Genomic DNA, 26,859 nt, shown 5'->3' on the forward strand with positions numbered 1-26,859 from the left:
GGGTCTCCAGGCCCCTGCCTCTCCCTGAATCTTTCCTGAACTCGGTCTGCATAGCCAAGTGCTAGAGCAGAAAGAGGGGGTGAGGGGGCCCCAGAAGGCCTCTCTGAGCAGGTGGCCAAGGGGGGACCAGGCAGACCCTGCTGGAGCAGAGCAGAGACCCCGAGGCCGGAGGCTGCCTGGCACCGTGAGGAGACTTCCTGCCCCACGTCCAGGAGGCCTGGCCCTGCCCAGCGAAGGAGCCGACTGCCCAGGCCACACCACGGCTGCCGGGGGCGCTGGGCCGTTCCAGCTCCCCTGGCCCCTCCTGCCTCCAGCAAACCTGGGGCCACACCACCCCTGCCGAGCCCCCGGCTGGGGGTCCCAGTGCCTGAGACCAGGGGGCCCCAGTGCCCAGTGAAGAGCCTGGCCAGGGCCCCCACCCCTGTGGGCAGAGCCTCTGCAGCAGGACGGACCCCAAGGCCCCGCCCCTCCCCCCCCCCCCCCCGCCGGCACTGAGAGGCATGTGGGTGCGGCTGCCTCTGCAGGTTCTCAGAGGCCCCCCTTAGAGAGCATGAAGCCCGGGACCCCGAATGTGAGGAGGGGCTTAAGGGGTGCGTGTGTCTTCTGAGGCCACACAGCAAAGCGCCCCCCGGGGGCAGGTGGGGCCTGCAGACATGCTGGTCCCACAGCCGAGGCCAGAGTCACAGCTCAGCGCCCTCAGGAACTCGGCGAAGGTCCCCCCTGCCTCTCCCGGCCTCGGGGGCTCCAGACCCCCCCTCTGCCCCCGCCTGCATGCGGCTTCTCCCCTGTCTCCTCATCTGCCCACCCCCCTCTTAGGACACCGGTCACTGGATTTAAGGTCCCATCCGCCGGTGCCGGGGCTCAAAATGTGGACCCATTGCGGGGCCACCTCCAGCCCTACAAGACGCAAAGGCGCCCGGCTGGTGTGACTCAGGGGCTGAGCGCCGACCTGTGAACCAGGAGGTCACGGTTCGATTCCCGGTCAGGGCACACGCGGGCCGATCCCCAGTGGGGGGCGTGCAGGAGGCAGCCGATCAAATGACTCTCATCATTGATGTTTCTCTCCCGCCTTTCCTCTCTGAAATCAATAAAATATGTTTTAAAAAAAGAAAGAAGCAAAGGCACTCAAGGCAGAGTTCCCACGTGACCCACGCAAGGCCCTGGGGGGCAGGTCACGGCCCAGGCGCGAGCACCCCACCCTGGGGGCGCGCTGTCTTACTAGAGCCCCCACTTACTGTTTGATAAAGCGGGGACCCCACGTGCTGGGGCTCTGGTGAGGGAGGTGCAATGCGGCCATGAAGCCGAGTGAGCACAAAAAACCTGGGTCCGGCCTGAGGTCCGGGCGTGGATGTGCGGGTCTTGGAAGGCTGAGGGGTGATCCCGGACAGAATGGCCGGCCCAGCTCCCCGGGCACCTGGCCCCCGCCCCTCCCTCTCCATCTGCTCCCCTCTGGGCCCTGGGTCGAGGTTGCTGGGAGACGGTTGCCAGGTCACCACTGTTTCCCGGGCAGAGGGATCACACCAGCCGGCAGGGCAGGTGAGAGGGCCGGGCGGCCAGCAGCTGGGGTCCTGGCTGGGTGTGAGGGCTGGGGCCTGCCTTCCCTTGCCCCCTGCTTGGCCACCACGGACCCTGTTGGTCCTCTGGGGATCCTGCCCAGGAGCAGAAAGAGGGGGGGGAGGGTGGGGAAGGGTACCCCTGCTCTGTGCAGAGTCCATGCCCCCAGGGCCACGGCATGTGGGGCACCCACCCCAGGGCCGGGCCAAGAAGGGCATGCCTCCTGGGATTGTTGGCTCCTTGGGGCAGGCGCCTTCGCCCATGACCAGGTCTGCCTGCCAGGACAGCTGCTCCGAAGGGCAGCCTCCAGACACCCGTGGGGACCCCGGTCCCCGTGGTCAGCCCACCCCCGCCCAGGAGGGGCCAGCCCAGCAGACAATGTGAGCGCCTCCCTCGCACCCCACACCCTCGAGTGGCAGGACACTGACGCCCTCATCCCTTGGCCGTTTCCTGCAGGTGCACACGGGCCTTCTGCTCACGTCGTCTCGGGGCTTCCCGCCGGTCTGCGTACCGGAGCAGGTACCGCGTTCCGTCACCTTCTCTGGTAGAGGTCGGTTTTCCCGGTGCCCCGCCCCCCGTTGTCCCCGTGCCCCAGCCTCTCTGGCGTAAAGCTCGTGTCTGTGTTTAGATTCTGTCCTTCGGAGACTGAGCGTCAGGCCGGGCCTTTGGGTCGCAGCAGCCGCCCCCACCCCAGGCCCGGCCAGCCCCCCAGGCTCCTCACCCAACGCGGGTTCACCCACGGCTTTCATTTATCTCTGTTCCTTTAACGACAAGAAGGAGAACTCAGGGCCTTATTCTTTGTGAAAATGATAAACACACGGTTAGAAGAGACACACAGAGGCCACCGGCCACCTGCCCGCCCACGGCCACGGCCACGGCCACGGCCAGCTCCCCGGGGCTCCGGCTTCTCTGCCCCCCAGGCCTGCACCGCAGAGGTGGCCGTCGGCTGGGCGGACAGCCAGCCCCTCGCCACCTCACGTTCCTCTCATAACCTCGATGTCCCCGGCCAGCTGGCTCACGGGACCCTGGCCTCGTCTGCACTGCCCTCCGCCCGCCCCCCATCGTCCAGCCAGCCCCCCTTCAGCATTAACTGCAGCTGCCCCGCCCCCTTTTCCGGTGGGGAGCTGAGACGCAGACCAGTTCCGGCTGCGGGGCCTTTGCCCAGAGCCTGTCTCAGGACCTCCTGAGGGGCCACCGGAGCCCAGCCTCTGCGTGCTGGCGTCCCGTCCCCACCACCCTCTCGCGGGACGTGACCTCCTGCTTCCCGCGTTCACTCTGTGTCCTCCTTCGTGGCTGTGTCCTGGCCTGTGTGTCCATGTCTAATTCCCACACACTCCGTCCGGGATAGCACCCAGCCCTCCTGGGGACTCCGTCCTGGGGGAGCGAGGCTGGACCAGGGGCAGAGGGTCACTCAGCCCCCAGAGCTGTGCACACGTCTGCCCTAAGTGGGGATGGAGGCCTTGCCGGCGTTTCTCGGTGACCGTCCTCTTTGGGGGACACCTGGATGCAGGTGCTGCGCCCTGGGTCCCGCCTGCTCCGGGCTGTGCCTGCATTCCCACCACTTGTGCCTTCAACCCACAGCGTCCCCGCCTCCCAACAGCCCCAAATTGGGAGGGACCCGTTCGGGAACGGCTGAAACTGCCCTGAGACGTTCCCGAGTTGGTCACAGGGCCCCTCCTGGGCAGCAGCACCTGCTGCAGGGTGCCCCTCAGACACAGGGCACCTCCATCCCGGCCGGGGTGCCCCTCCCGACCAGAGGCCTGATGGCCACCCTCCTCCTTGCAGGCGCCATGCAGGCCAGAGAGACAATCCCTACAAGGAAGGCCTCACCAAGGGCAGACAGAATGCAGAGACCACGCTGGCCCTGAGGGGCACCAGGCCCCACAGTCACCATGGAAACAAGAGCCAGTCACACGGGGGATCCCAAGCCCAAGACCCCAGGAAGCGCGCTGTCCCCTACAGGGTGGGCCTGACCCTCGGCCAGCCACGGGGACCAAGGCCACGGGGACCAGGGCCACGGTCCAGGAAGAGGCTGGGGACAGCGTCTTCTCAGCGGTGCCCCCACCTCACCGTCCCCACACCCGCAGCGCACGCCCGCTTCAGCCACGGCCGAGGACGCCGGGCACTGCCCCCTTGGGCCCGGGTCAGCACCAGGAGAGGCAAGCAGTCAAGGATCAAAGGGGTCTGGCGGAGCCGCCCCCTGGAGCCAGGTGAATGCAGCCCTGGGAGGGCCCCCTGGGGCCTGGCACCCCATTCCAGGGACGGGGTTCTAATCGGGGACCACACACAGCCATGCCCCTGGAGGAGCCAGCAGAGCCAGGGTCTAAACAGGCACAGGGAGGGGACACTCGCCCCCCACAGTCTGGCAGGCACTCTGCCGCCCCAGCCCCCAGCCCCCAGCCTCCAGCCCCTGCCCAGGGCAGGCAGCCCATCACCCCTGCCTGGCAGGAGTCACCCATGACATCATGATGGACATTGTGACCCCCGCCCTCCTGGGCATGTCCCTGTGCCACGTCTGCCCCAGTCCAGCCTCCACCCTCGCCCCTCACCTGCCCCCAGCTCTGCCCTGTTGGTGAGGAGGGACCTGCCACCCCAAGGCTGACCCTGCGGGTGGTGACCAGCCCTCTCTCCTAGAAGGCAGGATGGGCCCAGGCCACTGGGCAGCCTGTGCCTGGGAGGAGATGTGCCCGGATGGGCTGGGGGGCTGCCCGGGAGCTGCCAGACAAGGGCGGGACTGGACCTGGCCAGGTTCTGAGTGGGCACCCCCTCCATGTGCAGGCTGGGCCCATGAGAGACCAATGGGGAGCAGCCGCGTGGACGGGGCCCTGGGTCCGCTCAGCCAGCCGGACCAGGATGCAGGTGGGCCCAGGTCGGGGCTGGAAGGGCCGGGGAAGCCTCCGCCGGCCGGAGCTTCTGACCACCCACCTGTCCACAGACCCTCCGGAGGACACGGGCGCTGCCAAGCCCCGGGCCGCTCTCCTGGAGAGGCACCTGCTGGGCGGGGAGAAGCAGCCACCCGGCACGGGGAGTGGCCCCTTCTTCTACATCGGAGGCACCAACGGGGTCGCCATGTGAGTGGGGCCCCCGGCTGGGCCCAGTCCCACTGCCCCCAGGGCCCCGTCCAGCCTGGGCTCTGGCTCCTGAGGTCCCCTGGTCCCCTCCCTGGCAAGCCCCCCCTCCCCCAGGTCCTCAGGCCCCAGCATCAGGTCTGCCCCGGCCCCACAGAATCAGCTCCTACTGCAAGAGCAAGGGCTGGCAGCGCATCCAGGACAGCCAGCGCGAGGACTACAAGCTCAAATGGTGCGAGGTCAAGTGTCGAGACAGCTACCTCCACTTCCGAGAAGGTAGCCGGGAGGGGCGGGGCTCGGGGCCTGTAGCCAGCAAGGACCCCCGGGCCAGGGCCTGGGAGAGTGGCTGCCCCCTGCAGTTGGGAGCCCTGGCGGCCTGGGCGGCTGGGGCCCTGCGGCCGTCCCCCGCGTGCTGCCCAGGGCTTTGTCGTGCCAGGCGAGCAGCTGCTGTACCAGCTCCCCAACAACAAACTGCTCACCACCAAGATCGGGCTTCTCAACGCCCTCAGGGAGTACGCCAGGGTCATCAGCAGGGTCAACAGGACATCGCCGTGCCCACAGGCCAAGTACGCCGCCCTGGCTCCCCACCACCACTGGGCACCCCCCATCGGCCCCCCATGCACCCACCCATCCTGCCACCCATCCCGCCAACCCCACCCGTCCTCAGCGGCACACCCGCCCATCTGACATGCCAGTCAATCTCTGGTCCTGACCACCCTCCGTTCTGTCCACCACCTACAGCCGTCCACCTACCCATCCTCCCACCACACACTCACCCATCCGTCTCCACCCCAAACGCCGGCCACCCATTACAGCCCCCCAGCCCCCCAGAGGCCGTACACAGCACCCAGCACAGAGCCACCCACTGGTGCCCCTCGTTGAATCATCGCCCACCACACCTGTGCCATCCGTCCCCGAACCCGTTCCCACAGGCCCTTCACCCTCACTGTCCTCTGCCCCTTCACCCAGCACTGGCCCTGTGGAGCCACTCAGCAGGCTCAGCTACCTGGTGTCCACCTGGCCACCCACTCACCCACTCACTGCCCAACAATTTACACGTCTGCCCACCCACCCAGCCACTGTCCACCTTCCACCAGGCAGGCAGCCCACCCACCTGGTCACCACGACACCATCTTTACAGCCACACAACCAGTTGTCCACCTCTCACCTGTCCCTCTCCAGGCAGGTCGCCCACCGAGCCACCTGTCCGTCCATCCACCTACTTCCATCCCAGATCCACTTGTCCAACCACCACCCATCCACACACCCACTCACTACTTCAAAGCCTCCACCCATGGCCCGCCTCTCCAGACCCACACCCACCCGTCCATCCTCCACGCACTCCTCAGTGGACACTCAGGCCAGGCCCTGTGTCCCCCTGGGGTGCAGATCTGGAAGGGACCCCACACCCGCTCTGGAGGAGCTCCCATGGACCAGCCCAGGACCCCTCGAGTCACAAAGGTAGACACACTCAGCCCAGCTGGGGGGGCCATTCTGCCCTAACTTGAAGGATGGCCTGGTGTGAGGTGACAGAGAGTTAAAGGGCACCCCAGGCCCGTGGACGGTGCTCAGGAATCCATGCTCGCTGCGTCCGGGCACTGTCCTTCCCTGGGGACACTGGCCGCTCTGAACTGGCCCTCACAAGTGCCTCAGCCACGCAGGTAGCAGGCGGCCTCCCGGAGGAAGAGCGGGGAGTGGAGAGGGGCGGGGGTAGCGGCAGCCTGTGGAGGCCAGGCGTGCCAGGGTCCGGCCACGCGAGCTCTGGCAGGGAGCAGAGGGTGCGCAGGCTGCAGAGGGAAAGGGTGCAGACCAGGTGCCTGGTCTCCAGGAGCCCAGCCCAGCTTCCCAGCGGCCCTCACCCTTGCAGGAGGGAGACAGCCCTAGCATGCCCCCACCTCCCTGCTCCCCAGGATTCTGAAAATGGAAGAATTTTTCCCGGAAACCTACCGTCTGGACATCAGGGATGAGAGAGAGACATTCTTCGACCTCTTTGATGGTGAGAGGCAGCTGGACACGGGCCTGCTCGGGGGAGGCGGGTTCAGGGCCGGACCAAGGTTGGGGTGTGATTAGGGCAGGACCAGGGCCCGGGTGGTCCCGGTGGGGGCGTGACCAAGGAGCCCGGTGGGCGGGGCCATGGCTGGGAGGGCTGTTGGGCGTGGCTGCGTGTGCTCAGGGCAGAACGCGCGGTAGGCGCTGAAAAGGGCGTGTTTCAGGGTGCGTTTTGGTCTGGGGGTGCGATCAGTTTGGGGTGGGCGTGTCCAGGGCGTGGTGGGATAGGCGTGGGCGGGGCCATGGGCGAGGCCCGGAATGGGCAGGATCGGGTGGTGGGCGGGGCCACATGGCTAGGTGGGCGTGGTCAGAACCTTGGCGGGATGGGGCGGGGCGGGGCCGGGGGCGGGGCGGGGCGGGGCTCAGGGGCGGCTCTCTCCGCAGAAACCCAGACGTGGATCTGCAAGCCCACCGCCTCCAACCAGGGCAAAGGCATCTTCCTGCTCAGGAGCCAGCAGGACGTGGCCACGCTGCAGGCCAAGGTCCGGAGCCTGGAGGACGACCCCGTCTACCGCCGGATGCCCTTCCGGACGCCGCAGGCCCGGGTCGCGCAGAGGTGTGGGGCGCCCGCGGGCGTGGGGCTGACCCTGGGTCCTGGTTCGTGGGGTCCCCGGCCCATCGGGGAGGCCCTGGCCGCGCAAGGCTGCAGGGCCGCCAGCGAGGACCCCGCGTGGCCAGCGGAGGGGGCGGCGTCACATCCAGCCGGGGTGTCAGCGGCTCCTGCCGTGGGGGTGGGGCGGGGAGGGCCTGGTCAGTGTGTCCACTGCCTGGGCACTGCCCCTCGGTCCTGCAGGAAGCCCGCCGGGCAGCCACAGCCTCAGGCCGGCAGCCAGAGCTGCCTGCCCCGCCCTCCATCCCTCTGCCTCTGGACGGGGTGCAGACCCCAGGCTCGGGCTGGGAGGCACAGTCTCACCTCGAAGGTCGCCGGAACTCCCCACAGCCTGTCTCGGCCGCTGTCCGCCACCTCCTCCCCCAGTGGCCGTCCCAGGCGCTTTCGCTCTGCAGGTCCCTCCACCTGGGGTGCCCCTCCCGCCTCTCCAGTCCGCTCAGCCGTCATGGCCCAATGTCAGCCCTCCCTCCGCCTCCAGGCGGCGCTCCCTGCCCAGGGGCCTGGTCTGCCCCCACCTGCCAGGCTCCTCGTGGGAGTTGCAGCCTGAGCACCCAGACACCCAGGGGCTGAGGTCCAGGGAGCCTCCAAACTGTTCCAACCGACAGGCACTCGGCCAGGGGAGGGAGCCCACAGGCCGCCCCGGCCAGGCGGTGGGGTCCCGAGGAACAGGTCCAGGCGGCCGTGTGCTCAGCCCGCACCTGCCCCCAGGTACATCGAGAACCCGCTGCTGCTGGACGGGAAGAAGTTCGACGTGCGCTCCTACCTGCTCATCGCCTGCGCCACGCCCTACATGGTCTTCTTCGGCCACGGCTACGCCCGCCTCACCCTCAGCCTCTATGACCCCGACTCCCAAGACCTCAGCGGCCACCTGACCAACCAGGTGAGGGTCCTCCCGGCCGCCCTGGGACGAGATCACTGCTCAGAAGCCGAGAGGAGAGGCCAGTGCAGACCTGGCTCAGACCCAGAGCTGGTCCAACCCCGAGGGGGCCTGGGCGGGCCTTGCCTGCTGTGGGCCTCACCTCTCACCTTCGGCCACCGCAGGGCATCTGGTGACGTGAGCGAGGGCCCTGCACCCACCCACCTCAGCATGGTTCCCACTGGGCGCGGAGGAGGTGTGGGGGGGGGGGCAGGGGCCGGGGAGGGGGTCTCTGTGAAGACCTCAAGGAGAGGCCAGAGGTCTCCGTGGAAGGGTTGCCACGGGGAGTCGAGGCTGAGCCCTCCGTGAGGATCGGTGGGGGCTTGGTGGCCGAGGAGGTCTCCATGGAAGAAGGTGTTCGGGAGGGTCTTGGCCCCCGGGTTGCCGCAGGATGTCGGGGGGGGGGGGGGCAGGGCCTCTGGGGGTCCGGGGAGATGGCCTCCAGGCGCCACACCCTTCCCCCCAGTTCATGCAGAAGAAGAGCCCCCTGTACGTGCTCCTGAAGGAGGACACGGTGTGGAGCATGGACCAGCTCAACCGGCACATCAACGACAAGTTCAGCAAGACCAAGGGCCTCCCCCGCGACTGGGTCTTCACCACCTTCACGGTCCGTGAGCGCCTCACCCCACCCCATGGGGGGGGCGGGCCCGGGGTCAAGGGTCACGACCCCGTCAGGATGTGAGGGCGGGCAGTGTCCCCTCGGTACTGGAGGGGGCAGGGGTGCGTCTGTACGAAAGAGCGTGTGTCTCCGTGTGCCACTGGGCGGTGGAAGCCGGCCACGGAGGCGTCTCAGGCTCTCTCCCCCTCGCCATAGCTCACGTTCCCACCTCCACATCCTCGCCGACACTTTTCCTTTTTTAAAAAAGAAAGAAGAGTGGCCGTGACGTGGTATCTCGTTGTGGGTCTGATCTGCGTTTCACTAGTGATCATGTCGTTGAATCTCTTTTCGTGGGTTTATTGGCCGTCTGGTATCTGCTTGGGAAAACTTCCTATTCCGACCCTCTGTCCTTCCTTGTTCAGCTCTTCATGCTCCGGTTGCCAAACCTTGTCAGACATGTGACCTGCAACCATTTTCTCCTGTTCTGAGTTCTTTTTTCACTTTCTTAATAACGTCCTTTTCTGAACAAAAGTTTTAGATTTTGAATGAAGTGCAATTGATCCATCTTTGGTCCTTCATGCTTTTGAGGTCAGATCTAAGAATCCATTGCCAAATCCAAGGTTGGAAAGATTTATACTTGTGTTTTCTTTTACAAGTTTAAAGAAATAAATATTTCAGAGAGGAAGGGAGAGGGAAAGAGAGAGAGAAACATCCATGGTGAGAATCATCGATCCGCTGCCTCCTGCACGCCCCCTACTGGGGATCGAGTTCGAAACCCGGGCATGTGCCCTGACAGGGAATGGAATGGTGACCTCTGACCTCGTGGCTCATCGGTAGATCGTCAACCACTGAGCCACACGGGCCAGGCGAAGGACATACTTGGCATGACCCCAGCCCTTTAAACAATTATCGGAGCTTGTTTTGTGTCCTTAACAGTGTCTGTCCTGGGGGACGTTCCTTGGGCACCTGAGAAGCACAGGCCTGCCCTCGGGCGGAGGTTCTGCAGGTGTCTGCTAGGCCTCCGTTTATATTGTCCAAGTCTTCTCTGTCCTTGTCCACATGCCTGTCCACCCGGGAAGTGGGGTATTGAAGTCTCCAACTGTTGCTGTTGAATTGTCTGTGTCCCTGCAATGCTACTGGCTTTTACCGTATGTATTCTGAGGCTCTTGATGTGTCATTATAAAATGTACTTTTTTTCTTACTATCCTCAATTTTTGTCTTAAAATCAGCTTGCTGTTAGAATAGTCCTTCCAGCTCCTTTCGGCTGCTGTTGATGTGACATCTCTTTTCCCACCTTTTTACTTTCAACCGATCTGTGTCCTCGAATCCGAAGTCTCACAGACAGTGTATCTGAAGGGGCTTTTGTGCGTTTGGCCAGTCTCTGTCTTTCATTTGGAAAGTGTGGCTTACCTTTAACATAATTACTGTGAAGGTAGGGTCTACACCTGCTATTTTGCTCTGTATCTTTTTTGCTTTTCAATTCTTCTGTGTGACGCAGATATGTACAGGGTGTCCCCCAAAAAAATGTATACACACTTTAACAGCTGAGGGCTCAATTTTGAAACCGGAATGTATTCTAATAAACACCACCTTTATCATTATACAGTGTGTCCGTAAAAAATATTTTTGGGACACCCTATATTTTGTGATGTAGCATTTCTAGAGTAATTTCTTTTGCCATAAATATATATATAAATAATTCTTTATTGTTGAAAGTGTTACATATGTCCCCCTTTATCCCCCTCCAGCTCGCCCCCGCCCCCTATATATATTTTAAATATCTTTATTGATTTCAGAGAGGAAGGGAGAGGGAGAGAGAGATGGAAACATCAATGATGAGAGAGAATCATTGATCGGCTGCCTCCTGCACCCCCCACACTGGGGATCGAGCCCGAAACCCAGGCACGTGCCCTTGACCGGAATCGAACCCGGGACCCTTCAATCCGCAGGCCGACGCTCTATCCACTGAGCTAAACTGGCTAGGTCCCTCACACTGGATCACCCCCTGGGCCTCACTTCAGACAACCCGTATCTACCGCTAAGCCCCTCTGTGGATTGTCAGCGTCAGTTGTTAAGCTTTTCGCCTCCAGGACTTGTACTAGTTTCCCTTTTGTGCTTTCTGTCTCTCCCTTGATGGTCTCTGTTCTCACATGTTCCCAGCATTCCTTCCAAGTGAGGTCTCCCCGGGGGCCCCAGACAGGACACAACCAATAGCGACAGTTCTCGGCCAGCCAGGCCCAGTGTGCTATCTCCTGCTGAGGTGCTGGCTTTTCTCAAGGCCGCGCTGAGCTGGGAGGGGGGTCAAACTGACCAGGACCTAAAGTGCACAAAGCTCAGAATGCAAGACTCTTCTCCTCACGCTGCTGCAAGCCTTTCTGACAAAGTGTATTCTGACCATTTTGCAGGTTTGTTTCTTGTTGTTTTTCGGGGGAGAGGGGGCAGGTGCTGTGTTTACGGAGTGGCCTGTTCTCAGACGTCCTTCCTCTGACATTTTCACTCATGTTCTGGTCTCTTGATCCCACTCCAGCGAGGCGTCTCCCTGTTGTGCCCCTGAAACACTCATCAAGGTCACAGTGACCTTCGTGTTGCCAAACCCTGGGGTCAGATCCCGGCCCTTTGGACAGAGCTGCTCACTCCCTGTGCCTTTCCATGGCTCCAGGGCCTTGTCCCTCCGCCTGGCCCCTGTGCTGGCCTCTCGCCTCCCAGCCTCTGCTCCCTGGAGCCCCAGGGCTCAGCAGACGCCCTGCCCTTTACCTACACCCACTGGTGTTGAGTCTCCGGCTTCAGATCCCGCCTTTAAGCCGGGTCCCCGTTTCACCATCCGGCCCTCACCTCTGTCCTGAACCTGAGCCTCCCCTCCAGGCCCGTCAGCACCCCGTCTGCAGCTCATGGACACCCCCCCCACCCCCCGCCTTCATGGTCCCCCGGCCCCTGCTCAGTTGATGGGGGCTCCATCCTCCCAGGGATAACCCTTCTCCCCGTTTTTCACAGCTCACGCGTCCTTCACCAGCCACTTGGCCGGACTCTCCCTCAAAATATATTCAGAGCCCGTCCCACCACCTCTAGCCCCTCAGTCTCTCTGGGCACAGCAGGCGGAGGGCCCTGGGAGGGCCTGGGCCACAGGTGCCCCTCCTCGGCTCCACCCCAGCAGCTCTGATCTGAGGGGAAAGTCAAGGTCCTTCCCAGGCCCCCATGGGGTACGGCCACCACCCCATCTCCTGCACCCCTGCCCTCGAGCCACAGCACCCCCTCCCTGCCCCACAGTACCTCCTTCCCTCAGTCTTCAGTCCTGGTCACTATCTCCTCCAGGAGGCCCCCAGACCTCTTTTTACATCACAAAAGCCACACACACACACACACACACACACACACACACACACACACACACCCGCCTACAGGGTTTGGCTCCGTGGGTAGAGCGTCGGCCTGCAGACCAAAGGGTCCCGGGTTCCATTCCGGTCAAGTGCACATACCTTGGTTGCAGGCTCCTCCCTGGCCAGGGCCCTGGTCAGGGCTTGTGCAGGAGGCAACCAATCACATCGCTGTTTCCCTCGCTCTCCCACTCTCCCTACAAATCACTGGAAAATGCCCCGGGCGAGGACTAACCACCACAAAAAGCCACCCCAGAACTCTCCCCTCCACACTCTTAGCTGCATTTTCTCCATCAGCATTGATGGCTCTCAGCTCAACCTCCTGTGCCCAGTGTCCGATGGTCTGCGTACGGGTCACGTGTGTTGTCTCTCCTGCTGGGAGGGTCTGTCCGGGGCAGACACTCCTGTCCCCGCACCCGCCACGCGGCCAGAGCGCCACACGTCTGCCGAATGAGTAAAACTAGAGTGACTGAGCTTCTGGCTGTAAGAGTGCGAACATGAGGGCAGGCGGGGGTGGCTCTGCAGGTGAGGGCACAGGTGAGGGCACAGGTGAGGGCACAGGTGGGCTTTGAGGGGAGGCCCCGTTAGGACTGCAGGCGAGGGGGTGGCCATGGCTGCGGGTGGCAGTGTCATCCGTGCTGACAGTGACAGCCGGTCGCCCCCCCCACCCCCGCCCCCCACAGAAGCAGATGCAGCAGATCATGGCCCACTGCTTCCTGGCTGTCAAGTCCAAGCTCGAGTGCAAACTGGGCTACTTCGACCTCATCGGCTGTGACTTCCTGATCGATGACAACTTCAAGGTGGAGCAGTGGGGCCCGGCGGGCAGGTGCGGGGCGCGGGGGCATCTATGCCCAGCCTGACCACAGGACAGGCCCTGGGGTGGACCCTACAGTCCGACCTCCCCCAGCCCCGCGGGGTGGGGGTGGGGGGTTCCACCAGGTTTCGCTCCCCCTGCAGCGGGGCAGCCTCCAAGGCCAGATCCTTAGAGTGTCAGCGCCTTGGGCACAATTGGGGGGTGAGGCCACCTGCCCCGGGTCACCTGGCTTACCAGGGGCCAGGCCAAGTGGTGGGTGGGGCAGGATGCTGACCCATGTTGGGCCCAGGTGTGGCTGCTAGAGATGAACTCCAACCCCGCCCTGCACACCAACTGCGAGGTTCTGAAGGAGGTGGTTCCTCGCGTGGTCATGGAGACCCTGGGTGAGGCCCCGCCCAGGCCGAAACCCTCCAGCCGCCCCACTGCCGGCCCCATCCCACCTTCTGCCCAAGCTCAGATGCCTACACACCCAGCTCTCCCACATCCCAGGCGCCTGCGGGCCCCCGTCCCCAAGGAATCCCTGCCCCCAGCGCCCCCCCCCAACTCCCAGGCAGTGCCGCCCACCCACCCCCCACACCCCACCTGGGGCCCCTCCCTCCCCCTCCCTCCCCCTCCCCCACCTCCTCCTCTGTCCCCAAAACCTGTACCCCAGCCCCGCAAAGGTGATGCGGGAGAGATCGGGTTCCTGCCCCCAACGCCCCCCGCTCCCCCCGCTCCCCCCAGACCTGGCGCTGGAGACCTTCCGGAAGAGCCTGTGCGGCCAGCGGATGCTGCCCCTGCTCTCGCAGCGCCGCTTCGTGCTGCTGCACAACGGGGAGGCGGACGTGTGGCCGCGCCTGGGGAACTGCCGCCACCACCCGCGCCCGCCGGCCGCCGGCGGGGCCGCCTCCCCCGCGCCCCTGCTCCGCCCGGAGAGCCGGCCGGGCGCGCGCAGGCCGGGGGCGCCCCACTCCGAGCAGGAGCGCGTCCGGCCCCGCGCCCTCCGCCCCGACAGCGCACCGGGCGGGGAGCCCGAGGCCGGGGACCCCGAGCCGCCGCGAGCCGACAGCGGGGACCCCTCGCGGGAGCCCTCCCCGGCGCCGGCGGACGAGGACGGGCCGGAGCGCCAGCCCGAGGGCCACCGCGGCTCCTAGCGGCCCGCCCGGGACCTATAAAGGCTACTTTGTTACAGTCGGGCTCCGAGCGGATCCCGCGGCCGCCCCGTCCAGGCCGCGCCCCTGGGGGCTCCCCCAGACCCCGGCCCTTCCCCCGCCCCCCTTCCTCCTCCACCCCCAGCTCCACCTCCTCCTCCACCTCCACCTCCTCCTCCACCCCAGGCTGGGACCTGCCCTCGGGGCGCAGGGCGGAGGGATGGGGGGTCTGTCCTGTAGGAAGGGGCGGGGCCCCCACATCCCTGCTCTGCGCCTCCCGGGAAGCCACGCCCCTTCCATCACCGCGTCCCTCACCCCCGGGCCGTCCGCTTGGCTGTGGTCCCCGGAAAGGGGGTCCCCTGGGTCCCCCAGGAGGCTCCCTCCGCCCCGGGCCCTGTGCTCCCGCCACCAGCCGCCCTGACTTCCAGGAGGTGAGGCCGTGTGCGGGGCCGGGATCGGGCAGGACCGCGCCCCAAGGACGGATGTGCGGGGCCAATCGTGGGCCCACCCTCGCCACTGCCTGAGCCTTGGCGTTTCCCAGGGGCCCAGCCCCAAGGTTTCGGGGGGCCTCGGGGCCTCTGGGGTGTCCCAGCACCTGACCACGGGGCGTCCAGGGCCAGCCACCCCACACCCAGCCCCGTCCGAACCCCGGGGTCCCCACAGCTGGCCCCAGGCCCGCCCCGGCTTGCACGCCCGCCCCTTGCACACCTCCCAGCGGGGACCCTCACATGCCTGGCCCCCCTCCGATGGGCACGCAGACAGCACCCCCAAGTCACAAACACTCCGACCCACCCCCACTGCTGACCTGGAATTCACCCACCGCCCGTGGCCTCAGGCATGTGGGCGGGGCTGCGGGCCCCCTTCTGCGCTGGGCATGGGAGCTCTGGCCACACGCAGGACACCCCCGGCCCCCACCAGGCTCTGCTCCAAGCGGCAGTGCGCCCCTGGCCCCCCCACACCCCGGGGGCAGGCAGCTGCATTCCCGGAGTGCGTCGGCCCTGGCACCACCAGAGGGCGCCGTGCACCGCTGTCTCCTGGGCCCGGAGGGAGCAGCCCCGGAGAGGGAGGAACTGGGACTCGGAGGAAGTCCCCCCCCCCAACCCGGGGGTCTCAGAGCTGGGGATGGGGGGACAGGGCCAGGGGCCAACCTGTCACTCACAGCCCGCCCAGCCACTGCACCTGCTGCCCCCCATCCTGCCGCCGTGGCTTAGGCCAGTGATGGCGAACCTTCTGAGCTCGGCGTGTCAGCGTTTTGAAAAACCCTAACTTAACTCTGGTGCCGTGTCACATATAGGAATTTTTTGATATTTGCAACCATAGTAAAACAAAGACTTCTATTTTTGATATTTATTTTATATATTTAAATGCCATTTAACAAAGAAAAATCAACCAAAAAAACGAGTTCGCGTGTCACCTCTGACACGCGTGTCATAGGTTCGCCATCGCTGGCTTAGAGTGTGGGGTGCCCAGGCCAGAGGCTGGCAGCACCCACTTGTCCCTGTGTAACCAGGAGCCCTGAGTCCCCTCCGGTGTGTCTAGGGGTCCCTCCAGGAAGGGCCATGCTGAGCGCCTGCCTGCCCTGCGGCCCAGCCAGCTCTGTGCCCGAGCATGGGGTGAAGGCCAACGTCCATCAGATGACCCGTGGGTCCCGAGATGTGACCAGATGTGCACGTGGGCAGAGCAGCTTGCCCTCACCCAGCAGAGCCCCCTCCCTGGGGTCCCCCAAGGCCTGGGCCACCTGCTACTCTTCGTCCCTGGGGTCCCCGAGGGCTTGAGTGTCCAGTGAGGTTTCCCAGAGCCTCTGCTGCTTGTTCACCCCAGAGGCGATGCCCACCCCAGCCCCCCAGCCCCCAGCCCCCCAGTCCTCCAGTCCTCCAGTCCCCCAGCCCACGCTCAGGACCTGAGGACCAGGGAGAGGTGGGCAGGAGCTGGAGCTTCGGGTGCTGGGGGCCGTGGGCACCTGGGCACCTGCAGGCAGGAGGTGCCCTCCCAGTATTCAAACAGCACGGCGGGCGGCAAGAGCAGCACAGGTGGCCCGGGACCTGCAGGGGGAGTGGCACCCGAGTGCCCAGGACGGGGCTGCCCCGCACTGCACCGCCCAGTGTGTGGTCCAATGTAAACGCTGTCTGTCTACCCCACTCCCCTCCCTCACCCTCACACCCCCATGCCCTAGGCACCCCCCACGCTGTCTCTGTCCTCCTCCTCCATCTCCCTGGCCCCTCCAGGGGCCCTGCTGGTGGTTGGGGGACTCAAGCCACGCCTTCCATCTGCAGAAAGTGTGTGGGGTCAAGCTGCCCTCAGCTCTGACCCAGGCACCACCCAGGGACCCCACCAACCCTGTAGCCTCTATCTTGAGGGCTGCCCATCACCCTGGCACCCGCGGGGCATCCCTCAGCCCCTGGCAGAGGGGCCGGGTCTAGCAGCCTGGGTCTGTTTCAGCCAGAGCCAGGGACCCCCGGACTCCACGGCCACCCTCTGCCCCTCAGCCCTGGAGTGTCTCTGAGGAGCAGGTGCCGCCGCCCTGGCCTGGGGGCCAGTCTCCAGGACGCACCTCCACCCCTGACGCTTCCTGGGAAGATGAGGCGTGTGGGGGCGTGGAGGTGTCGGCCTCTCTGCCCCCCACACACCCGCAGGCAGAGCCACTTAGAGGGGGCGGTTCACAGCCGTGGAAACCACCACAGGGGCCAGACGGCGGGGTTCAGGGGTTGAGCGTGGACCTAGGAACCAGGAGGTCTCGGTTCGATTCCCAGTCAGGGCACGCCGGGTTGCGGGCTCGATCCCCAGTGGGGGCAGATAAGGGTCACCTGGAAATGCCGGAGGCAGCTGATCAATGATTCTCCCTCATCATCAATGTTTCTCTCCCTCCCTCTCCCTTCCTCTCACCCTGGAGACGGAGCCCGCAACCCGGGCAATAAAAATAGATACGAAGTTCTCTAGCTGGTTTGGCTCAGCGGATAGAGCGTCAAGGGTCCCAGGTTCGATTCCGGTCAGGGGCATGTACCTTGGTTGCGGGCACATCCCCAGTGGGGAGTGTGCAGGAGGCAGCTGGTCGATGTTTCTCTCTCATCGATGTTTCTCGCTCTCTATCCCTCTCCCTTCCTCTCTGTAAAATCAATAAGATCTGATATATATGAAGAAAGAAAAGGAACTCAGCCCGGCCGGGGGGAGCTGTGCTCCCCAGTGCTCAGGACACCCGGGTGGGGGTGTGGGCGCAGGAGTGTTGACCCAGGTTCTGATCAAGGGTCTTGAGCGGCCAGGCCTGACCTCGTGGGCCCCCATCGCCGCCCCTGGGGTCAGCCAGGGGCCTGGGCACGTCAGGGGCAAAAATAGAATTCTGGGGACTAGCTGCAGTTCTGGGAAACATTACTCATCTGTGAACCGCGAGAGCCCTGTTCTGCTGAAAGAAAGCACATTCTAACCCGCTGGGAACTGTACGCCCCCACCCACCCCCCACACACACCTGGGAGCCAGCCTCGGAGGGCGGAGGGCGGTCCATTCAAGACCCGCCTGTGACCATGGAAAGATGAGCGAGCTTCTGGCCCAAACATGGCGCCCCACCCCGGCCGGCACAGCCTACTTCCCCACGCCCGTGATTCCTGCTCCCCATGTAATCCTTGTCCTGCCTGTCCTGTATAAGCAGCTGGCTTATGGGGGCGACAGAGCAGATGTCTGTGGGGAACCTGTGCTCCCCATGCCGCCGGCAGGACTGGAATAAACGCTCAAGAGGATTCAGCCCTGTCTCTTCTGAATGGACTCAGGGAGGGACAGGCAGCCCGGATCCCCTTGGTTGTGCGGCTTCAGACAGCCCCCTGCGCGCCCAGGGCTGGGGCTGGGCGGGGCTGCGTCCGGTTCTGCCTGGGACTGACCGCTCCCCGCCCCCACCGAGGGTTCTGTGCCTGGGGCCCCCCACACTGGCCAGTCCCGGCCTCGCGGGAAGCAGGGCCTTCTCCAGCGGGCGAGGCAGGTGCTGGGAGGGAGCCGCTGTGGCCGGAAGCACTTCTGAGAACGGTGGCTTCAGGTCCCTCATCTGAGACTGAGCTCCAACCCGGGAGGGGCTGTGGTTTCCGGGACACCTGAGGCTGCTCCTGCGGGCAGGGTTCCCAGGGCGGCCGCCTCCCCTGGGGTCCCTCCCGGGCTTGGGAGCCCCCGGCGGTCAGGCCGGGTGACCAGCTCTGCAGGTGGGCGCACACCCGCCCCGTAGGAGGCTGGGCTGAGTGGGAGGGAAGGGAACCAGCACCCTGAGCCTCCTGGGCCCCCTGCCCTGGGTTCATTTCCAGCCTCAGAACTTGGAGTGGCTCAGGCCTCCCCTACCCAACGCCTGGCTGCCTCCAAAACCCAGAGCCGGGGTCTCGCCAGCCCCCCAGCCCCAGGCCCTTTTCACGGCAGAGCCAGGCTGAGTGGCATCCTCAGGGCTCGAAAAATCCTGAGCAGGGACATACGCTTTGGGGGGGCAGATGGAGGTGGAGTGACCAGGGGGTAAGGGGCGTCTGTGCTGGGGGAGGGGCGTGTGGAGGGAACCTGAGCTTCCTGGAGCGAGACCCTTCCGGCCCAGGCCCCAGCCCAGCCTCACTGCCCACATCCTCCCTGCCTTGGAGGCCCTGGAATCCCCCGGGCTCTGCGTGAACCCCCGCAGCCCCCACGCTGACGTGGAGACGTTCCCACGCGCACTGGACGCCCAGGAGGAGTTTCCGAGCTGAGTCAGCCTGCCGCCCGCCCACCGCGAGCCTGGGGCCCTGGGCGTGGGCAGGCCAAGGTGGTTTCGCGGGAAGATCCTCAGACGACTCCCGCCCCAGGTGGGGGGGAACTGCTTCCCTCGGGGCAGCCAGCCGAGCAGGCGCCTGGGAGGGTCCCGGCAGCCAGTCCGTGGGGTCAAGTGACCCAGGGACCCCACCAATCCTGGCCCAGCCCCAGGGAGAGCTGGCTTCCCGAGGGGGGAGGCCTGGCCAGGAGGCAGGCGCAGGCTGTCCGGCCGGGCTCTCCCAGACTGACCACCTGTCTCCCTGATGTCCAGCCAGCCTGCCTGCATTTTCTTCTTTAGTTAATTCACCTGGACACTCCCCAGGAACCTGGGCTCCAGGGAAGTGCCCGGGGCCCGGAGAAGGTGCCCGGGGAATAATATTTCACAAGGCTGTCCCCACCCTCCTTTCTGGGTGCAAAGGAGCTGTGCTGTGCCGGGTGGGGCGATGCCGGGGGCGGGGATGGGCCCACACCCAGAGCCCCCCTCTCCTCCACCTACTGCTCTGAGCCGTACCCACCTGGCCGATTGCCCATCGGGACGGGGGGGGGGGGGGGGGGGGGAGGGGGCAGGAGTAAGGGCCAATGAGTCAAGAGGGTGCAACTAGTCAGCAGGCAGGCAGGAGGGGAGGGCGGGGCCTGGGCAAGTGGGGTGCAGGCGGGTGGCCAGGAATGCCAACACCTGGAGGGCACTGCTCCTGACAGGTCCCCACTGGCCTGCCATCCACGCCCTGGACCCCTGGACGGTGCCAAGGGGCCCTTATCAGACCTGCCGGGAGGCAGGGAGGGGCTGCTCAGCTCCGCTGGGTGGAACCCCAGAACCAGGCTCTGAGGGAGAGGGGTCCTGTGAGCTGGTGGAGGCCAGCACAGGATGTGGAGAGAGGGCTGGGCCCAAAATAGGCCACTCTGACCACCTGCTGCCCTCAGGAATCGCTGAGGTAGAAACTGACCTCGCCCTGGACTCTGGGCTCAAGAGTAGGCAGGCCAGGGTAGTTTCGCCAAGGCCCCCTCTTCCAGGAAGCCCGCCTTGCCTGGGGTTCCTGCTCCGGAACGGCCTGACCTCTGCCCCAGCCCTAACTCCACCCCATCTGTCAGGGGCTGTGGGCACCGGGAGGGGAGGCCATGGAGCCCAAGCCGCGGGGCCCTGTCCCTGTGTCCCCCCAGCACACGTCCACTCAGGTCCCTGGACAAAGTGTTTATTGAGCGCCGCCTGCAGCCAGGTCCGGGGCTGTGTACGGCCTCCAGTCCGGGGAACGAGGGGTCCGCAGCCCCCACCCCAGCAGGGCCGGCAGCCACATCCCTGTCTGTGTCCCCCACAGTCCACTCGCGGCTGCTGCCTCTTCTGCACAACCTGGGGACTCGCCGCTGTTGCCGTCCCCACCCGCTTCCGCCGTCGAGGGGAGCAGGGCCGGGCCAGAGAGGGCCCCTCAGCAGGGCACAGAGCCCGGGCTCCCCAGGGTCAGCCGGCGAGTTCCTGGGGGGCCTGGCTCAAGGTCCACGGCCGGAGGGCGGCCGCCTCACTCACAGGTTCCCCAGCTGGCCCTTGTCCTCCGACAGCTGCTCGCCCCTCTCCTCCTCCGGGAACTGGCAGCTGCAGGCGTCCTCGGGCAGCTGAGGCAGTGCCTCCGGGAGCAGCTGGGTTTCTGCGGAGGGCTGCGGTCAGTGGTCAGCGGGCAGGCCGGGGCCCGCCCCCTGCCCCAGGGCATGACTGACCTGCGGGCCACATGCGCTGCCTCCTCAGCTGCCAGAGGTGCAGGCCGAGCTGGGCCACCACCAGGACCAGGACGCAGGCGGCCACGGCCAGGACGGCCGTCAGCGGGCAGCTCGGCTCAGCAGGCGGCGGCAGCACCGGTCCGCACACCGCGTTGTGCGTCTTGTTTCCAGGGAACATGGTGCGAAGCCCAGCCTGGGAGCAGCTGGACACACGGACACAGAGCCCTCGTCAGCCCTCAGCCGCCCGGCAGCCCCTCCTCACGGGGTCACTGGCCGGGAGGGACAGGAGCCCCCCTGCCCCCCAGGACCTCCCGGGAGACCTGCCAGGACTCACTCGGCCCACGGAGTGCAGCGGCCCTCGCGGCCCCCAGAGAAGGTCCCTGCGGCACAGTCGACACACTTGAAGCCGAACGTGAAATTCCCTGGAGACAGACAGATGGACAGGAAGACAGGTGGACAGGCTGCGGGGCTGCCAGGGGGTGTGGAGCCCGACACGCATCCCCCAGACAGAGGCTCCAATGCCCACGGGACCAGGGCCTGGAGAAGCAGGGCCGGTGTGTGCTCGGCTTAGGGCAGGCATCTGTCGGGGAGGCAGTCTTGGGGGGACCCAGAGGCCGTGGGGGGACTGTTGGGGGGCTGCGTGGAGGTTCCCTGGGGGGACATGAGGAGGAGTAGAGCAGTGTGAGGTGGGGCCAGAAGTGGGGGAAGCAGAGGCCAGGCCAAAGCCAGGCCAGGCAGGCCTTGCGCTTGGTCCAGTGGCCAGAGGGCAGGAGGGCAGGAGGGGAGGGGCTGAGGCTGGCGCCCCAGTTGACCCAGACCCTGCCACTGTCCAACCAGCAGGGCTCCCCTCAGTCTGCACCCCCAGCCCCTCCCATCAGGTAAACAGGCTCCAATAGGATTTGAGTTGTTCCTTCCCCAAAAGGGGCTGACCCCAGATGGGGCTCCGGGGCAGGCTGTCCCCATGCAGATGGTCAGGGTGGGCGCAGGCCCTGCGTGTGGTCAGAGCCGGGCCTGAGGACCGACAGCCCCTGGACACCCACAAACACCGCCTCCCCTGTTCCTCGGACCTGCCCCGAGGGGCCCAGGCTGGGCGGGGGAAGGACTCCCCAAAGTGCACTGACTGGGGCCGTGACACTCAGCCACACAGGACGCTGGCGCCACCCCCGAGGACATGCCCACGCCCCCCATGGGTGAGCCTCCTTATGCCACTCGAGTTCCAGGGCTGGGCTGGAGGGGCGCGGACTCACCGAAGGCCTTCACCCCCTGGCCGGGCGGGCAGGGGTGGTGCTTGCAGGTCGTGCAGTCGGGGTCTGCACAGTGGAACTCGGACTGGATGCATGTGCAGCGCCCCTCCGGACAGGCCTCGGCTGGGCAGGAGACAGGCCAGCCCTCTCAGCAGCGGGCCGAGCCCCCTCCACAGGGCGCCCCACTTCTCCCGCCCTCCAGGGTCGGGGGGGGGTCAGGGCAGGGCAGCCCCCACCCTCCGACACCACCAGGAGGCAGAGGGCACCCGGGACCCTTGCTCCGTCCAGCTGGGTCCCTCCCTCCTGGACACCCACTCCTCCTAGGAGGCCTGGCTGCCCTCCACCCCCCTCCCGTCCTGAAACTGCTCACCCAGCCGGACCAGGAGCTGTCCCTGCTGGACAAGGGAGTCGCCCAGGGGAGCCCCCTGCACTGCCTCAGCGGCTGTCCCCCTCCCGGCCCCACCTGCCAAGACCCCAGGGGGTGTTTTCCCTTTGATATTTGACCCCTGGCCGGCGCCGGCCACCTGCCCCTGCCCACAGCCCAGAGGCCAGAGCCACAGGTCCGAGCCAGGGGGCGGGGCAGACAGGGGGGCCGCTACCCCAAGGTGGACGGGAAGTGTCCTGGGTGGTGACCAAGGACCCAGTGCCCACTCATAGGAACCGGGACCCTCGCCCGGGCCCAGCCTCACCACCGGCGGGAGCGGCGCATTTTCGCTTCCCCGGATCGCGCTGGGGCCCAGGCTCCCGACCTGGGAAGGTGGCCCCGCGCCCGCCGCGCCTCTGCGCCCGGAGCCGGCAGCCCCCTCCCGGCCCCCGACCTCCCCGGCCCCGCGCCCCCCGCCCCCCGCCTTACCGGAGGCGCAGGAGCCGCAGCAGCGCGCGTCCCTCCCGGCCCCGTGCAGGCGGCGGCCGGGCCCGCAGCTCGGGTCCCCGGGGGAGCTCTGGCCCAGGCGCAGCGCGCAGAGCAGCGCGACGCCCCACAGGGCGGCCCGCGCGCCCCTCGCGCCCATGGCCCCCAGCGCCGCAGCGATCCGCCGGCTTTGAGGCGCCGCCCGCCCCCACGGGACACGCCCAGACCCCGCCCCGCCGCCCGCACGTGGATGGAGGAGCCCTGGTGCCCGGGGGACCCTCAGCACCGAGACCCAGTCCCGGGGCGGCCCGCGCGGACCTGGCAGGGGCTGCGCAGACGGAAGGCGCTGCACCCGGTGCCGGGACCCTGGTGACGAGGGCGCGGGGTGCAGGCTCTCGCTGGGACGTGCGCCCCGGGGTGGGGGGGGGGGGGTAGTGGGCAGGCTGTGCGTGGGTGGGGGCAGATCTGTCCCTGCCCCTCAGTTTTGCTGTGAACCTAAAACTTCTCTGAAAAACAGAGTCTCTATTTTTTTCTTGTTTAGAGAGAGAGTGGGACAGAGAGAAACATCGATGTTAGAGAAACACGTGGATTGGGCGCCTCCTGCGTGAGCCCCGACCAGGGCCGGGCGGGGAGGAGGCTGCAACCCAGGTCCATGCCCTTGACCGGAATCGAACCCGGGACACTTCCGTCTGCAGGCCGACGCTCTAACCACTGGGCAACCGGCCAGGGCACAAAGTCTGTTTCTAAAATATTTAGTAGCCCTGACAGGTTTGGCTCAGCGGATAGAGCGTCGGCCTGCGGACTCAAGGGTCCCGGGTTCGATTCCGGTCCAGGGCATGTACATTGGTTGTGGGCACATCCCCAGTGGGGAGTGTGCAGGAGGCAGCTGGTCGATGTTTCTCTCTCATCGATGTTTCTAACTCTCTATCCCTCTCCCTTCCTCTCTGTAAAAAATCAATAAAATATATTTTTAAAAAATGTATTGGAGCTCTAGCTTGCTTGACTCAGTGGATAGAGCGTCGCTCTGTGGACTGAAAGGTCCCCAGGGGGGGCGTGCAGGAGGCAGCCGATCAGGGATTCTCTCTCATCATTGATGTTTTTCTCTCTCTCTCCCTCTCGCTTCCTCTCTGAAACCAATAAAAATACATATTTTTTTAAAAATGTAGTGGAGCCAGCACCTGACCACTTGGAGTCCATTGATTGAAGCTTGAGGCACATGTGGGGGTGATGGGGGGGGTTCCCTAAGTGTTTGTGCCCTTTAGCCCAGAACTGCCATGCAGACATCCCCGGCCGGGTGTGGTCAGAGCAGAGATCTGAAATGTTATCTATGCAAAACCTGTGGCCACCAGGCCTGGAGCGATGAGGTGTGAGCAGGAGGGCAACAGGGCAGGCTCGGATGTGGGTGGCAGATGGAGCCCTGAGTCACGGAGGGTGGGCAGTGCCCAGAGGTGGGCTCAAGAGGGGACCCCATGCTCAAGATGGGCCTGGCCCAGGACTGTTCCCTTGCTGCACCTCTTGGCTCCTGGCTGAACCCCCTCCCGCCTCCCGCTTCCTGGGTAGAGGGATGGGCAAGGCTATACATATGTATATTTCTTGATTCCAGAGAGGAAGGGAGAGGGAGAGAGAGAAACATCAATGATGAGAGAGAATCACTGATCGGCTGCCTCCTGCACGCCCCACACTGGGGATCGAGCCCACAACCCAGGCATGTGCCCTGACCGGGAATTGAACCGTGACCTCCTGGTTCATAGGTCGACGCTCAATCACTGAGCCACTGGGCGGGCACGGGCATGGGCTTTTAAAGCTCTGCTGGGTTCCCTGGAGGGAGTGGGGTGAAGTTCCTGGTCCATGAAGCCTCCAGACCCCAGAGCCCACACCTGCCCTGGACATGGCCACACGTACCAGGCGTCAGCACTGAGCTCAGCACCCAGCGGCCTGGGAACCCGTCTGTGGGTCAGGACGAGCACCCACACACGCTTTCTGGGAGTTAGGAGGAGCCTCCTCCCCGGCTTGGCCAGCCAGGCGCTTGGTGGGGTTCCAGCAGCTTGGGTGCCCCCACACCCTGTGGGCTGTAGCTGCAGACACTGCCCGTGGCTTAGAGCCCCAGGGAGCCGGTCACCCCTCCCAACCTCGGGATCCTGTGGGGAGGGCTGGAGAGGAGAGGCCAGGCACTGGTTGAAGCTCGAGGCACCTGAAGCCTGGACCAGAGGCCTATCTGTTGCAACTCTGACTGCTGAGCGGTCCAGCCCAGATCTGCTCAGACAAACCGGGCCATCCTGGAGGCTGCGGAGGGCTAGCTTCAGTTTCCCCCAGTGGGCTGAAGGGTTCTGGGGCCCACCTCCTCCGGGAAGCCCGCTTAGATTGCTCAGCCTCATTTCCCAGCTGAGGCTCAGGCACAGGGAGCAGGTGAAGGCTGCTGGGGGTGCGGGGGTGGAGCAGTGGGGTCTCGGGAATGTGCCCCGGGCGCACCCCCAGGCTGGGGTGTGTCTGTGACATGGGCAGAGCCAGGAGACCGTGTTCAAGCCCCTCCGAGCTCAGCATGGGGCAGCGGTTCCTTTTCTGAGGGAAATGATAGACTCAGCTCTTGTTCCCAAGTCCCAGGATGCATGAGCCCACCTCAGAGAGGGCTCTCTAGGGCAAGCATGTCAAACTCGCGGCCCGTGGGCCACATGCAGCCCACAACAAATATTTCTGCGGCCCAGCCAATATAACGGTATGTAAGAAACGTTTTAATAAAAATTTCATAACTTGCCCTGACTGGTTTGGCTAGTGGATAGAGCGTCAGCCTGGGTTCGATTCCGGTCAAGGGCATGTACCTTGGTTGCAGGCACATACCCAGTAGGGGGCGTGCAGGAGGCAGCTGATTGATGTCTCTCTCTCATTGATGTTTCTAACTCTCTATCCCTCTCCCTTCCTCTCTGTAAAAAATCAATAAAATATATTTTAAAAATTTCATAACTTAGTTTTTACAATATCCTGTTATACATAATCCTATCTAATAAAAGAGAAACATAGTAATTAGCGTATGACCGATACCCTTCCCATTGGCTAATCAGGGCGATATGCAAATTAACTGCCAGCCAAAATGGCGGCCGGCAGCCCGGCAGCTGGAAGCGAACATGAGGCTTGCTTGCTTCAGTGAAGGAGGACTCCAACGTTCCCCGCCTGCCTTGCCAGCCTCTGAGCTGGCAGTTTGAAACATTGTAACAAATATAGAAGCTAAACAAAACCCCAGAAACCAGCTTTCAGCCGCTGGGGTCTCAGAGCTGGAGATGATACAGTGTTTCGATTATAGAACCCAAACAAACGAGATACCTGTTTTCAGCAGCAGAGGCCTTGGCCCAGAATAAAAAAAAGAAAAGAAAAAAAGGAGCGGTTCGGAGCTTCAGTCACCCACCAGCCTGAAAACAGCCCTCAGCCCCTCACCCAGACTGGCCAGGCACCCCAGTGGGGACCCCCACCCTGAAGGGTGTGTGACCAGCTGCAAACAGCCATCATCCCCTCATCCGGGCTGGCCAGGCACCCCAGTGGGGACCCCCACCCTGATCCAGGACACCCTTCAGGGCAAACCAGCCAGCCCCTACCCATGCACCAGGCCTCTATCCTATATAGTAAAAGGGTAATATGCCTCCCAGCACCTGGATCAGCATGACAGGGGGCAGAGCCCAAACCCCTGATCGCCCTGAGGCTCTGTGTGTGACAGGGGGCAGGGCCACAACCTCCCTATCTGCCCTGCTCTGTTCGTGACAGGGGAAGGCACCCCAACCCCCTGATCAGCCCTGCTCTGTGCCTGATAGGGGGGAGCTCCCCAACCCCCTGATCGCCCTGAGGCTCTGTGTGTGACAGGGTGCGGCGCCCCAACCCCCACCCCCCACGGGCCCTGCTCTGTGTGTGACGGGGTAGAGCCATAACCTCCCCATCGGCCCTGCCCTGAGTGTGAGAGTGGCGGCGCCCCAACCCCCTGATCGGCCCTGCTCTGTGGGTGATAGAGGGCGGCGCCCCAACCCCCTGATCCGCCCTGCTCTGTGTGTGACAGGGGGCGGTGCCCCAACTCCCCTATCTGCCCTGCTCTGTGCATGACAGGGGGGGAGCTCCCCAACCCACTGATGGGCCCTGCTCTGTGCGTGACAGGGGGTGGCGCCGCAACCTCCCCATCGACCCTGCCTTGAGTGTGACAAGGGGCAGTGCCCCAACCCCCCAATCGGCCC

General features: G+C 64.9%; 2 protein-coding genes across 2 annotated transcripts; one reads left to right on the forward strand and one right to left on the reverse strand.

Annotated features, from left to right (window-relative positions):
• The first annotated feature begins 1,922 nt into the window (after window positions 1-1,922).
• On the forward strand, window positions 1,923-17,830 carry TTLL10 (tubulin tyrosine ligase like 10). The gene is made up of 15 exons (XM_070403834.1): window positions 1,923-1,934; window positions 2,011-2,073; window positions 3,340-3,764; window positions 4,333-4,413; window positions 4,490-4,625; window positions 4,780-4,898; window positions 5,059-5,188; window positions 6,012-6,083; window positions 6,533-6,618; window positions 7,056-7,227; window positions 7,990-8,161; window positions 8,664-8,804; window positions 12,850-12,966; window positions 13,270-13,363; window positions 13,704-17,830. Coding segments are annotated over exons 1-15 (2,220 nt in total). The 5' UTR covers window positions 1,923-1,932; the 3' UTR covers window positions 14,114-17,830.
• Window positions 17,831-20,024: 2,194 nt separating this feature from the next.
• On the reverse strand, window positions 20,025-22,814 carry TNFRSF18 (TNF receptor superfamily member 18). The gene is made up of 5 exons (XM_070403075.1): window positions 22,655-22,814; window positions 21,805-21,924; window positions 20,892-20,979; window positions 20,558-20,760; window positions 20,025-20,487 (listed from the first exon to the last, which is right to left on the reverse strand). The coding sequence occupies exons 1-5, from the start codon at window positions 22,809-22,811 to the stop codon at window positions 20,366-20,368; spliced, it is 690 nt and encodes a 229-aa protein (XP_070259176.1). The 5' UTR covers window positions 22,812-22,814; the 3' UTR covers window positions 20,025-20,365.
• Window positions 22,815-26,859: the final 4,045 nt, after the last annotated feature.

The sequence above is a fragment of the Myotis yumanensis genome, unplaced genomic scaffold (genome assembly GCF_028538775.1).
Source record: "Myotis yumanensis isolate MYYU_CA2020_CCGP unplaced genomic scaffold, mMyoYum1.0.hap1 SCAF_2, whole genome shotgun sequence".
Classification (NCBI taxonomy): domain Eukaryota; kingdom Metazoa; phylum Chordata; class Mammalia; order Chiroptera; family Vespertilionidae; genus Myotis; species Myotis yumanensis.